Genomic DNA, 14256 nt, shown 5'->3' on the forward strand with positions numbered 1-14256 from the left:
ATCCATCCATCCATCCATCCATCCATCCATCCATCCATCCATCCATCCACCCATCTGTCTACCCATCCATTCACCCATCTTCCGATCCATCTACCCATCTCTCCACCCATCCATCCACCCATTTATCCTTCTGCCTACCCATCATCCACCTGCCATTCATCACCCCCTTCTCCTCCCTTCACACACCCACCACCTATCTACCACCTTCCACACCTCTGTCCACATCCCCGTCGCCCATCCATGTGTTATTTATTCAGCAGGCATTTTGAGTCCTTGGGGCACTTGGCTCAGTACTAGGAGCCCCAACATGAAGAAGCCTTGAATCTTGTCCCTACAACGTCTCAGGTGGTAGATGGGGTGGGAGAAACCAGTGGACAAGCAGGTCAAGAAGAGGGAAGCTTTGCTTCGTAACCTCCCTCCCTGCGCAATGACAGTGCCTGGAGCCTGCCTCTTGATGCCACTCTTGGGTACCCTTGATCATAATGAAGACCTGAGTTGGGGGGCCCTTTGAGGTCACTCCCGGCCAACACATCAAGTGGTGAACAGCTGTGTTCCTGTCTTCTCTCATGTGGAGCTCACCACTGCCATGTTTGTTCACCCATGTCTCTGCCCCCAGGCTCGACTGTGTACACTTGCATGCTGAACCATCGAGGGGGCACAGAGAGTGACCTGACCGTGAGCCGCCTGGACCCTGGTTCCCAGGACTCCCCACTGGCACCAGCTTTTAAAGGCAAGAAATGCCTCTAGGGTCATGGGAAGCCCTAGCTGCAGCCTAGCTCCAGCTCCGGGAACAGGGTGATCACTGATGGCAGGATGCAGGCTGGACTTGGCCTGTCATTAGGCCCCATGCTCACCATGGAGACCTGGGAGATTAGAGGTCTGGGCACTAAGTGCAGGCGCAGTGCAAGCGGCATAGCTGGAAGGTGGTGCACCAGGTGATTAGACTGCGCTGCACCCACTGGGGAGCGTGGGCGTGGGGTGCAGCTGCCGGAACAGCACTGCGCCCGGGGCCCTGCCTCCCACTCGGAGAGCCAGCCCAGCGTGGATCGTTTCTGTCAGTGCTGCGCTCTGCTGCTCCCTCTGAGGCGCCGAACTCCAGCCTGGAGGCACCTCAGAGGGTAGCTGTGCGGATGCCTGACTTGCCCTCTGCTGTCCCTCCACTTCTGCTTGCATGCACTCAACGATGGGGAGCTCAGTGCCTGTCACTCCTTGTTTGCAAAACCCTGACTACTATACCAGGTCAACATCTACCTCCTGTTACCCTAAGTTCCAGGCTCTGTCACCTGCCTCACACAGGACCGGCTGCACCCCTGGGCCTGGAACCCGACTCCGTCGGGGAGGAAGAAAGCTGGCTGGTCTCTGTAGGGTGTCAGTGAATTCTGGTTTCTAGGATGGGGGTCTGTGGTCACTATGGAGAGAAAGGATTTTGCAGAGTGGAGAAGTAGTTAGCCGTGGGATTCGTCGCCCAAGTGAGGGTCGTGACCAGAGTCTCAGCCCAGTTAGAGTTTGGCCACTCAGCCCACACCCCTCAGGGGTCCCTGTCCTGAGCCCAGCTCCCTATTCCCCATGAAGGGCTTGCTTTTGGTGCTACCTGTGTGAGGTTTGAGAGGGGAGGCCAGGCGTTGGACCCTGGAGTCACCAGGCACAGGGCTTTGGCATCCACATTTTTGCTGTCCCCAATCCCATCCTCATTGTCTGTCCCTCCCCCTCTTGTACCCCTCTCCGTCCTCACTGCCCGTCCCTCCCCTACTGCCCCCGATCCTATCCTCACTGTCCATCCTTCCCCCTCCTGTCCCCCACCCTGTCCTCACTGTCCATCCCTCCCCCTCCTGTCCCCCTCCCCATCCTCACTGCCTGTACCTCCCCCTCTTGTCCCCCTCCCCATCCTCACTGCCCATCCATCCCCCTCCCCATCCTCACTGCCTGTACCTCCCCCTCTTGTCCCCCTCCTCATCCTCACTGCCTGTCCATCCCCCTATTGTCCCCGACCCCATCCTCACTGCCCATCCATCCCCCTCCCCATCCTCACTGCTGGCCCCTCCCCCTACAGTTCCTCTACATTAGTTTTCTTTCTCCAGGAGATGGCTACTACCTGGCGGTGGGCGGGGCCGTGGCCCAACACAACTGGTCTCACATCACCAGCGTGCTGCAGGACCAGTGCTTCCAGTGCCAGCTCATTGACCGCTCTGAGGACCTGGGCATGATCAGTGTCCAGGGGCCAGCCAGGTGAGGGAAGGCTGGGAGGCACACACCTGAACACCTCTGGGCCCTTGGAAGGGCCATGGCTGCTGGAATGGGGTGTGGCCAGCAGGGAGCTCACTTGGGATTGCATTTTCTAAGAACCTGAAGCTCATGGTTAACCGTGTCTGAGGCTCCACAAGGCATCAGGGGCTCCCGGCTCTCTGGGCCACTGACACGTCCAGGAAAGGACTGTCCCATCTCGGAGTGTGTTCTCCTGGCTGCTGGACTGTTCTTCCATTTCTAGTGAAACCCCCGAGGTGTGGATGCCACAGGGTAAAGTGACCTTCCAAGTGTCACATCTCAGGTTCAAATACCTGTGTTTGCAATGCGTCTCCCAAGAGAGTGAAGTGTATGGGGCTGAAATGCTACCCTCCCCGGGACTTGTTCCCTAAACGCCTCTGATGACAGGAAGTCTGCAGATAGCCCTGTCACTCCTCAGCCACTCCCTCCAGCAGAGTTTACTAAGCCTCTTCCCACCCTGCCATTCCCGCTGCTGTTAGTACTTTCGGAGCCTGCTCCCACCCAGTCGCTCACTCTGGTGTGGTCACTGACCTGTGCCCTCTCAGCCATGTGCTCTATGAACATACAGAGCCTGTTCTCACACAGTCATTCATTGTGGAGTTTACCGAGCCTGCTCTCACTCAGTCACTCCTGCCGGTTCACTCCACGAGTGTTGACTGTGTCTGCTCCCATCCAGTCGCTCACTCTCTTGTGCTTTCTGACCTGTACCTGTCAGTCAACCATTCCACAAGTCTGCACTACGCCTGTTCCCCAGCCATCCTCTCTAGTGCTCGCTGAGCTCCCACCTAGTCGCTCTCTCTGTTGGGCTTTCTGACCGGTTCCACTCAGACATGAACTCTATGAATATATACTGAGCCTGTTCCCCCAGCATCCACTCTAGTGCTCGCTGAGCCGCCACCATTGAGCCCACGTTTCCTGAGCTTGTCCCTTGTATCCACCCCATGGCTGTTTCCAGAACCTGCTCTCGCTGACTGTTTACCGCACCTGCTCCTACTCAGTCGTTCTGTTCGCAAGTGTTGGCTGAGCCCAGTCAGGAGGAATCAGGCTCATGAAGCCCTTTGGGTGTCAGGGTTTGGGGGAGGGTCTCCCCAGCAGGTGTCCGTCTGGAACGACCCCTCTATCTGTGGTGGGACGAATGTGGTAGCACCTTGGTGCACGTCCGCCAGGCCTGAGAGCAGTCCTGTGAGGTGGACTTGGGGTTTCATGGGGTCCATCTGTGCTGGGACAGAAGGAACAGTGGGGTAGAGCTAGGCTATAGCTGAAATAGGGACTCACCGGCCAGGGGATTAGAGGGGACCACCCAGGCAGGACGAGGACCAGGGCCGCTGTGGCCCAGACTCGGCGTGCACCACCCGGCTCTGTGACCCAAGGACTGGAGGTGGCCAGCTCAGGCAGAGGCTTCAGGGAGGGGCCCAAGCTGGGCCACGTGGGATGATGGTTCCGCTTCATCATGGGGTGTCCAGTGGTCACAGGCGTTGTTCTGAGGGACCACTGGGCGTGACATACTGAGAATGGACAGAAGAGGGTCTTTGAGGAGGTACAGACTCTCGGGCTGTGAGGGAGGGGGTGGAGGGAGGCTTCTGGGGGCAGTCAGTGTAAAGACACCTGAGAGACGGGGTGGTGGGGGCAGCTCCTACACCCCTGTAGTGAGCCGGCCTCCACGTGCCCTGGTGACCGGTGACCGTGGGAGCCTCAGGCCCAGCCTTGGAAAGCTGCGAGGGAGTGTGGGGGAGGCCTCTCCAGGGAGGGCGGCGGGCAGGCAGATGAGGGGACAACCCCGGGCGCCCCGGCTGGGCCAGCCTCCTCAGCCTCACTATAAGCTACCCCAGGCGGGCAGGTGATGGCTGCCCGGATGCAGAGACCGCTCCCCTCCCCCGCATCGCCGCGCTTGCTCCTCCAAAGTGCCCTCTCTCCCTCAAAAATAGCCCCAATTTTCTTGTATGAATAATGGTGCCGCCACTGATAACTTCGCCGAGTTGCCACGGGGGAAGCACTCAGTCCAGAGCCTGCTCACCTTGGGAGGTTGGTGGGAACTCCTGCCTGGTAGAACTTTCTGGAAGCATTCTGTATCGGAGTCGTCCAACATGGTGGCCCTGGTCACGTGTATATATCATGGTTTTTATTAGGTGGCGTCGAGTCAGATACGACTCGTAGCAATCCTGTCCTGTGCTGCCCCCGTCGTCCCCGACACACTGAAGCCCACTGCTGCGGTCACTGTGTCAGTCCAGCTGGCCGACGGTCTTCCTCTCTTGCTGATTCTCCACTTTTCCCAGCAGGATGTCCTTCTCCGAGGAATACTCCCTTCTAGTGACATGCCCAAAGTCTATGGAATGAAACTTTGTCATCTTTGCCTTCAAGGAGCACTCTGGCTGCATTTTCTCGGAGACACTTGGTTTTTTGCCATCTGTTCAGTAATGGGACCAGAATGACTAGAAACGGATTTTTCATTACGTTTCACTTGCGTGAGCTCACCTGTTCAGAGCCATGTGTGACAGGGGTACCTGGGCAGCTCTTCTGTACATACTGACATGGAGGTGACTTGAGTGAGCCACCTCTCATGGCCCTGGGGGTGACAGCACTGTCCCCATTCGGCAGATTCAGACAGAGGCAGCAGAGTGGACAGTGAAGGACAGGACTTGAGCTCAGGGCTCCCCAAATCCCCCACTGTTTCCTGGAGAAGGACAGTCTTGCTGTCCTAGCCAGTCCTCAGTGGCACGTGGATGCTCACTCGGTCCTCCTCAGGACAGACATGGGCTGGACACAGGCCCCCATTCCCCCGAGGACCCAGCTGCCCCACAGGCACGGCCCTGCTGCTGCTGAGGCCACGGCTGGGTCGGAGCTGTACTCCTTGGTCCTGGAATGGCAGGGCCCCTCCTACACAGTCACCCCTTTGCGCCCTGCAGGCCTGGAGCTGTGCAGTCTGTCCAGGGTGGCAGCACGTGGGTGCTGGGTGGTGTTATGTAAGGATGCTGGCAGGCTGCCCACAGCCAAGCACCTCAGGGGTGTGGGCCGGCGACTGTGACTCTGAGGAGATCTGGACGAGGGCTGGCAGCACTCCAGGCAGCAGCTGGCCCGTCTTGTGGTCTCTGCTGGGGCACCATCCAGGGTGGAGGCGGGGGGCGACTGTGCTGACAGGTCAGCTGCCAAAGCCAGGTCGTCCTCACTCACACAGGTCACTGAGTGTGCTCGCTGGGCTGGGCAGGTTGGCATAGGGCCCTCCTGGTGTAGTGGGGGCAAGTACTTAGATGAGAGCCCTGATGGGAGGCACGGGAGGGCTGTGGAAGTCAGGGAAGGCTTCCTGGAGGAGGCAGCAGCTGAGAACAAAGATCTGAAAGATGACAGTTAAACAAAGGGAAGGGAGTAGGATGTGCGTGCGGTGGGTCAGGAGGGCCTTCAGATGCACTGTGAGAATTGGAGAGGCAGGATCGTGAGCCTTGGCCCCCAAGCCCTACTCTTCCTTGTCTACGCGAGTCATGCCGTTAGATGGCTAGGACCATGCACAGAACACTTGAGTTCGATGCCCTTCATATGCAGCCCCCACCTGTCTGTCAGTGGAAGCTGGTGTGTGGCTATGTAATTTCATCAAAGCTACCAGACTAAGGCCAGGAGGAAAGGGCTGGCCACCCACATGTGAAATAACGAAAGTGCTGTGGCTTACCATGGTCCAATGCTCAGCCTATCATGAGGGCAGCATGAGACGAGGCGGCGTTTCTGTGCAGGGTTGCTGTGCTGGGGCTGACCCCTCGGTGGACAGCTGCCCCAGGCCTCCGCTTGTCTGCCTGGGGTCATGCAGCATTTGTAAGTTTGGGCATTCAGAGCACTGGTGTCACTGTCCTGTTGAAGAGCCCTGTGCCCGTTTTGGGACGTATATTTGTCTTGATGGGGTTTTATGAACTGCGTGCTGAGAAACTGCCAGGCTGCCCAGGAGGACGAGGACTTACCCTGATCACAGCTGTGAGCTGAGCACCTGCTCCGCCCAGGGCCCGGCACACAGGACTGTTGGTTGAGTGACTAACCTACGACCTCGTTCTCGTCCACAGCCGGGCCATTCTCCAGGAAGTGCTCGAGGCGGACCTGAGCAATGAGGCCTTCCCCTTCTCCACCCACAAGCTGGTGCGGGCTGCTGGGCACCTGGTAGGTACCAGAGGGACCGTGTGCCCTTGACAGGGCTGGGATTGGACAGTGGGAAGCTGGACATGGCCAAGGCAGGACACCTGCTTCATGCTGAGACTGGCATGCAGGGCCTCCATCCCTCCTCAGTGGGAGAACCTGGCTAGGTTCTCACCAGGGAAGGGGGCATTTGTGTATCCGCCTCCTGGACACCTCCAGTGTCCCCTTCCTCAAAAGCGCCACTGGGCATGCTCTCCCACCATGGGGGACCATTATTTCCCATCTCCTATAAATAACAGGGTGCCCGACGGCTGCTGAATGGTGCTCCTGGCAGGTGTCCTTGTTCTCTGAGGGGCAGCCATTCGAATCTCCTCCCATCTGCCTCATCTGCCTCACCTGGCATGATAGGGGCAGGGCTGTGGGAGCAGAGCTCGGGCCAGGCCACCAGAATACTATCCTGTCTCGGTTCTCCCTGCTGCTGTGACAGGGACACCCCAGATGTGTGTGTCTCAGTTCTCTATGCTGCTGTGACAGGGACACCATGGGTGTGTGTGTCTCGGTTCTCTGTGTTGCTGTGACAGGGACACCCCAGGTGTGTGTGTGTCAGTTCTCTGTCCTGCTGTGACATGGGTGGAGGTCTTTAAGAAGCAGGAGTTTACTTTCTCGTGGTTTGGGTGACTGGCGGCCCAGACTCCAGGTGCCTGAATGGGACGAGGGTTCTCTCTCTGTCAGCTCTCTGCTTGGCCTTGTCCAGCTGAGCTGAGGGCCAGCAGTGGAAGGAAGGGGCAGATGCCTCTATGACTTGTCCCCGAGGGACAAGGGGATCCTTCCTCCCAGGTCTCAGCCTCAGTGCTATGAACACCTGAGCCCAGATGTGTTCATTATGCGAGTTTCTGGTCCATAATGGGTGTTCAAAAGCATGCTGGGAGCGCTGGTGACGTGGTGGTCGAAGCGTTCAGTGCCTAATGGTAAAGGTCTGTGGTTGGAGCCCACCAGCTGCTCTGAAGGAGGGCGGCGAGGCAACTTCTCTGTGAGACCCCAGCCTGGGGACCCGAGGTGGTTCCTCTCTGCCCTGCAAGGGAGCTGTGAGTGGGAGTTGACTCAGTGACGCTGAAAGGGCTTGGGTGTTTGAAGTAGTAGCATCCTTTGCCACTGGGTGCCATGAATGAGTGGGAGGGCTTAGAGTGTCCCCCAAACCAAACTCGCTCCTATTGGTCCGTTCTGACCAGTCAGCCCTGAGAGCAGAGGGACCCCCCAGCAGCCTTTCCCTGCGGGATCCTTAGGGAAGCAGCCACCACTTCCTTCTCCCCAGAACTGACCAGGGGATTGGGACATTCCCACATAATGCTCAAGGCACTGCTCCACCACGGCTCCGTGTCCATGGCATGGCCACACATCCGGCCCCGGGGGGAGGTCTGCCTGTCAGCAGGCATGTCAGGGAGGTGGCAGAGGTGAGGCCAGCGGCGTGGATCCAGCTCTCCCAGCCAGCAGCCCCTCAGGTCTGGACACTGTGTCTGTGGGACAGGACGGCTGACCAAGGCCACCACTAACACGTGCACACACAGTCGCGTGGACTCCAGGAGGACAGGCAGGCGGGCGGCCCCCTTGGCACTCGGCTGCTCCGTGTGCACTTTCTGTGTGCTGGGCTGGGGGCTGCTGGTGGAGTGTGCGGAGGTGTGGGGGCAGCGGTCCTGGGGGATGCTCTGTGGACGGTGGGAGTTAGGCTGCCAGGGAGCCCGCATGAGATAAAGGCTGCAGCTGGGAGCTGGCCGCCTCTGCCGGCTCCTTCTCTGGGGGCCCCCTGCCTGAGGCAGGAAGCTGGGGCGTCTGTCTCACTTGCTTCCTGCCTCTTTGGGGGAGAGCTGCTGTTTGAACCGAGAGAGCAGGCTTGCCAGAGCTCAGCACAGGCCCCATGGCCCTGCAGGCCTCACGGCCCTGGCCTGGGCTGCATCTGTGGAAGGAGGGGGCTGAGCTGTGCTTTTACCGCAGAGTGGGGCTCAGCCGCCTACCTGCCCCGTGTGCCTGAACGGGTCTTCAGGGAGTATAGCCCTCATTTCCTTCAGGGGCCTCTCCGAGCATGTGGACACAGGCTTTGACCATGACAGTGGCTCAGCTGTCCTCCCCTGGCACCCCTTGCCTGACCTGGCTGGGGCTGCCCCTTCATCTGCAGGGACTTGACAGGGTGGACTCAGGCCCAGGAACCCCCAACCCGTCTTACAGTCCAGCTATTACTCTTTTGTTAAAACATGGACATAGTTTTAAAAAGTAGTCCTAATTTTCCTGTTTCTGCCTTTCTTTGTGTAGTGTCTGCAGCTGCATGCCTGGGGGCCCAAGACCAGACCAGCTTCCTGGGTGACCATTTGGGGTGACCCTTGACCTGTCTAACCTAGTCTTCTTAGAACAGGGTGCAGGGCTTCAGAGCAGGCCTGAGGGACACTGGGTTAGCGCATGGCAGGGACAGCATCTGCCTGGGGCCTCACTGGGTCTCCTCAGTGTTGGGAATGAGTGGATGAGGGTCCTTCCTGCCCTTCAAGGCCCGGTGGGTCACTTTCCTTGCTTCTTTCTGCCTGGCATCGACCCATATCAGCTTGGCCGGGAGCAGCCTCTGTGGTCTGAACCTCCCACTATGTTTCCTTGCGGTTCTGTCTTTGAGGACTTGGTGTCCCGTCACTATGGTAACAATGGCTGGCAGCTCCCAGGAAGAGTGGTCTCGTGGCCCTGGACACTTGAGTCCAGGCTGGGCCCCTGAGTCTGTCCAGACTACCCACCCTCTGACCTCAGAGAATTCCATGTTCTCCTGATGTTATCCGTGCTGCCTGGAGTGTGTCCACAATGGTCAGTGTGGCGCTCTGGCCAGGGCTGGGGCCAAGGGCTCAGAGGGGGCCAGCCAGATGGCAGAGGAATGTATGTGCCTGTGTGGTTAGAGGCCTCAGCTCAGGGCTGCCAGAGGTGACAGGGGACCAGGGGGTGTTCGTCATGCTGGGGACCGGTCAGGAACTGCATCCAGGCAGAGGCCAGGAGTTTCAGACCCGGCTAGGGTCAGGGGCTGGGCCAGGCGCCATGGACTTGACCGAGGAAGAACTGGATTGGGCCGGGGGTGAAACCAGGAGCTGCAGACCCTGGGCTGGGCTGGGGCGGATGAGGACCTGATATAAATGACCCTCACAAACACAGCGGACATTGCGGGGGTGATCCCAGCTGAGCGCTGTCTGTTATGCAGCGATTCTTCTCAGGGATGTTGGACCCATCCCAACCTCCTCAGTCTTTGACTCCCTCGAGGGGGAGGAGGCAGAACTTTATTGTCCACTTGCAGCCAACTGACCAGCTGCCCTTACTTCCCAAATCCGTGTCTCAAGGCCAGTGAGCTCCCCTGTGGATGCTTCCCCTCTGACTCATCTCGATGGTTCCAGGAGGGGGGATCCAGGCACCCAGGCCTCCGAGGACAGGGCCCCACCTCCCCAGGCAGCAGGTGCTTGCTGGAATCATTATGAGGCAGGCGATAAAGCGATTTTCTTCTGAAAATTAATTTTAGGTCAAAAGGAAATTGGATTTGGTTTCCTGACGATGTGGCACAGTTAGGATTCGATTAGTACAGGAGGGAACATTTCCCATCCACACTCATTATGTAAACAGCGACAAGCCAGGGGCCATGGGAGGTGCTGAATACTGTGCGTTAGCCTTGGAGGCCACTGCTGGTTCTGTGGGGCAGCTGAGAAAGACGTGGCACCGCTCCCTGGCTCGAGCCCCGCTGTCCTGGGGGAGACATGGGGGGCCTCCTGGTCATGAGGGCGTAAGAGAGCCTTAGCCCTGGCTGGAGCAATGGGCTCTCAGTGACCCAGGGCTTGTGCTCCGTGTCAGTGACTCCAGAAGTTCACCCCTTACCCTTTCTCTTTTCATCACCTGCTGGGACCTCATCCCAGGAACCCTGTCTCTCCTCACTCTGGAGACTCCTGCTGTGTCTGTGGGTTCTGAACGGTGTGACCCCAGGGGCAAGCTCTCCTCCGAGGAGTGTCTGGGAATGTTCTCAGGGAAGGCGGCATTCCTGAGGGTGCTAAAGGAACCCGAGGCTTAGACAGCTCTCACGGAGCCAGCTGAACTTCTCAGGGGTCGTGCTTCAAAGTCACACAGCTTATTTATTCTTATTCTTGGAAAATGGATTTTTAATAATTCTCTCCAGGATTACCATGCCACCACCCCTACTCTCATCACCACCAGCAGCAGAATGACTACCATCATCACGGCCAACATCGTCGCCACCACCACCAATTTTATTATCACCATCACCAATGTCATCACCACTTTCACCACCACCACCACCACCACCACCACCGTTATCATCACCACCGTCACTTTTATTATCACCATCACCACCGCCGCCACCACCGCCACCACCACCACCACTTTTATCATCACCGTCACCACCATCACCACCACCAACATCACCACTCCATCACCACCAGCACCACCACACCACCACCATCATCACCACCACCATCACTGTCACCATCACCACCACCACCACCACCACCACCATCACCATTGTTATCACCACCACTGCTGTCATCACCACCATCATCACCATTGTCACCACCACTGCCACCGTTGTCATCACCACCCCTGCCATAACCACCACCTTTATCACCACCATCTCCACCACCATCACCACCACCACTTTTACCACCACTACCACCGCCACAATCACCCCCACCATCACTATTACCACCACGACCACCATCATCATCACCACTGTCACAACCACTGCCACTATCACCACATCATCATCACCACCACCACCATTCCCATCACTACCACAGTCATCATATCACTGCTATGATCACCAACCACCAGGCAAAAAGTCAATTGCATGTTCTATCCTGAAATACAATGTTGTGAGTGATAGGATAATATCCATATGCATACAAGGAAGACCCGTGAACGCAATTATTACTAAAATATATACTCCTAAATCTAGAGCCAAAGAGGAAGAAATTGAGCATTTTTACCAAATCCTGCAGTCCGAAATTGACCAAACATAAAATCAAGATACATCAATGATAATTAGTGATTGGAATGCAAAAGTTGGAAACGGGGAAGAAGGAATGTTGTTTTTATGTGCTTCCAAGTCACCTGCGATTCATAGCAACCTCACGTACAGCAGCTCCGTCCTGAGCCAGTCTCACTGATTCTGACTCACCTGCCCTCATTGCCCCAGTTACTCCATCAATCCATCTCATCCGGGGTCTTCCTTGGCTATGCTGTCCCTGAACCCTTGCAAGCATGATGTCCTTTTCCAAGAACCGGTCTTTCCTGGCCACATGCCCAAAGTATGTGAGATGGAGCTTCGAAATCCTAGCCTCCAAGGAGAAAGTTGGTTTCACTCTCTTGAATATAATGAGTTTGGTGGTAGAAATGAGGCTGAAAAGAGAATAATTGAATTTTGTATTTTCAGTTATTTATTAATTGCAAATACCATTTTTAAGAGACATAAACTATGACTTTACACATGGACCTCACCTGATGGGCTGCATGGGAATCAGACTGGCCACGCCTGTGGAAGGTGGAAGGACTCATTGGAGAAGCTCAGTATCAGCAGTCAAAACTAGGCCAGGGGCGAACTGTGGGTCAGACTACCAACTGCTCATGTGAAAGTTCAAATTGAGGTCAAAGAAAATTAAATTAAGTCCACAATAACCAAGATATGATCTTAAATCTATTCCATCTGAATTTCAGGATCATTTTAAGAATAGCTTTGAGGCATTGAACACCAGTGATCAAAGACTGGATGAGTTGTGGGATGATATCAAGGATATCCATCAAGAAAGCAAAAGGTGTTTACGAAGACAGAAGAGAAAGAAAAAACCGAAACAGATGTCAGAAGAAACTCTAAAAATGGCGCTAGAGCAGTGAGAAGCCAAAACAATGGGAAGACATGCCAAAGTAAAAGAGCTGAACAGAACATTTCAAAGGGCAGCTTGAGAAGACAAAGCAAGATATAATGAAATGTGCCGAGAGCTGGAATTGGAGAATAAAAAGGGAAGAACTCACTCTGCATTTCTCAAGCTGAGAGAACTGAAAAACAAATTTTAGCCTCACGTTGCAGTAGTAAAAGATGCCACGGGCAGTATATTGAATGACCCAGAAAGCATCAAAAGAAGATGGAGGGAATATACAGAATCGTTGTGCCAAGAAGAACTGATTGAAGAATTTCAGAAAGTACTATATGAGCAGGAGCCAATGGCAATGAAGGAAGAAATGGAAGCTGCATTGAAGGCATTGGCGAAACATTAGGCCCCAGGAACTGATGGGTTACCAGTTGACTGGTTCACAGATGCAGCCCTGGATGTACTCAGTCTAAGCCAGGAAATTTGGAGGATGACTGTCTGACCAACAGATTGGCAGAGGTCCATATTTGTTCCCATTCCCAAGAAAGGTGATCCAAGAGAATGTGGAGACTATCAAACAATATTATTAATGTCACATGCAAGCAAAATACTGTGGAAGATCATTAAAAAATGGCTAGAGCTGCACATAGACAGGGACCTGCCAATGTTCAAGCAGGAGTTAGATGAGGCTGTGACACCAGGGATATCATTGATGATAACAGATGGATCCTGGCGAGGGGTAAAAAAATATCAGAAAAATTTCTATTTGTGCTTTATTGACTATGCAAAGGCATTGGACTGTGGATCATGACGAGTTGTGGCTGACACTGAGAACAATGGGAATCCCAGAGCACTTGATTGTGCTCATGAGGAACCTGGACCAGGAGGTGGTTGTGTGACTAGAACACAGGAACACTAACTACATGGTTTAAAATTAAGAAAGGGGTGCATCAGGGTTGTATTCTCTCTCCATACCTATTCAATCTGTATGCTGAACAAATTATTTGAGAATCTGGACTCTATGAAGAGGAATAAAGCATCGGGATTGAAGGGAGACTCATCAATGACCTGCATTACGCAGATGGCACAACCTTGCTTACCGAGAGTGAGGACTTAAAGCGCTTGTTACAGAAGATCAATAAATGCAGCCTTAAAAATTGGATTGCATCTCAATGTCAAGAAAACAAAGATTCTTACCACTGGACCATTGACAACAACATGATGGATGGAGAAAAGATCCAAACTGTCAACAACTTCATCTTACTTGAATCCACAGTTAGCACCCTTGGTACCAGCAGTCAGGAAACCAGGAGACATATTGCACTGGGAAAGTCTGAAGTTAGGAACCTCTCTAAATTATTGAGCGGTAATAATGTCAGTGTGAGGACTAAGGTGCATCTGATGCAGGCCATGGTCTTTCTGACCACTTGTTATGCATCTGAGCTTGACAGTAAGAATGACAGAAAAATTGATCCCTTTGAGCTGTGGTGTTGGAGAAGCATGCTGAACATCCTGTGGACAGCCGGAAGAACAAACAAATATATCTTGGAAAGGATACAGCCTGAGCCAGAGCCGTCTTTGGAGGCAAAATGACGAGGTTTCACCTCCTACATTTGGGATATATTGTTAGGAGAGGTTATTCCTTGGAGAGGGACATGATGTTGGGAAAAGTGGAGGGTTGGTGAAGGAGAAGACCCTTGACTAGGTGGACTGACACAGTGACTGCCGCGATGGGCTCCAACGTGTCAGGAAGTGTGAGGATGGCATGGGACAAGACAGGGTTCAGATCTCTTGCTCACGGGGTCACTAGGAATCACACTCAACTTGATGGCACCTAACAACAACAACAGCTAGCATCGCCACTGTCATTGCTACCGCCGCCGCCACCACCACCACCATCACCATTGCCACCATCACTACCAGCTCTATTATCACCACCTCCACCATCATCACCACTGTCAGTCACCACCACCACCACCAGAACCACCACCAGAACCACCAC

The 14256-nt window shown here is 54.9% G+C and overlaps 1 protein-coding gene across 1 annotated transcript in view; it reads left to right on the forward strand.

The window, feature by feature from the left end:
• SARDH (sarcosine dehydrogenase) overlaps nt 1–14256 on the forward strand; it is a 52805-nt gene that overhangs the window by 28055 nt on the left and 10494 nt on the right. Inside the window, exons 14-16 of the mRNA XM_006900556.1 lie at nt 617–730; nt 2079–2226; nt 6303–6396. Of these exons, the coding sequence (XP_006900618.1) occupies nt 617–730; nt 2079–2226; nt 6303–6396 (356 nt within the window). The remainder of the gene's footprint in view (nt 1–616; nt 731–2078; nt 2227–6302; nt 6397–14256) is intronic.

The sequence above is a fragment of the Elephantulus edwardii genome, unplaced genomic scaffold (genome assembly GCF_000299155.1).
Source record: "Elephantulus edwardii isolate Elephantulus edwardi_28Jun2011 unplaced genomic scaffold, EleEdw1.0 scaffold00289, whole genome shotgun sequence".
NCBI classification, from domain to species: Eukaryota; Metazoa; Chordata; class Mammalia; order Macroscelidea; family Macroscelididae; genus Elephantulus; species Elephantulus edwardii.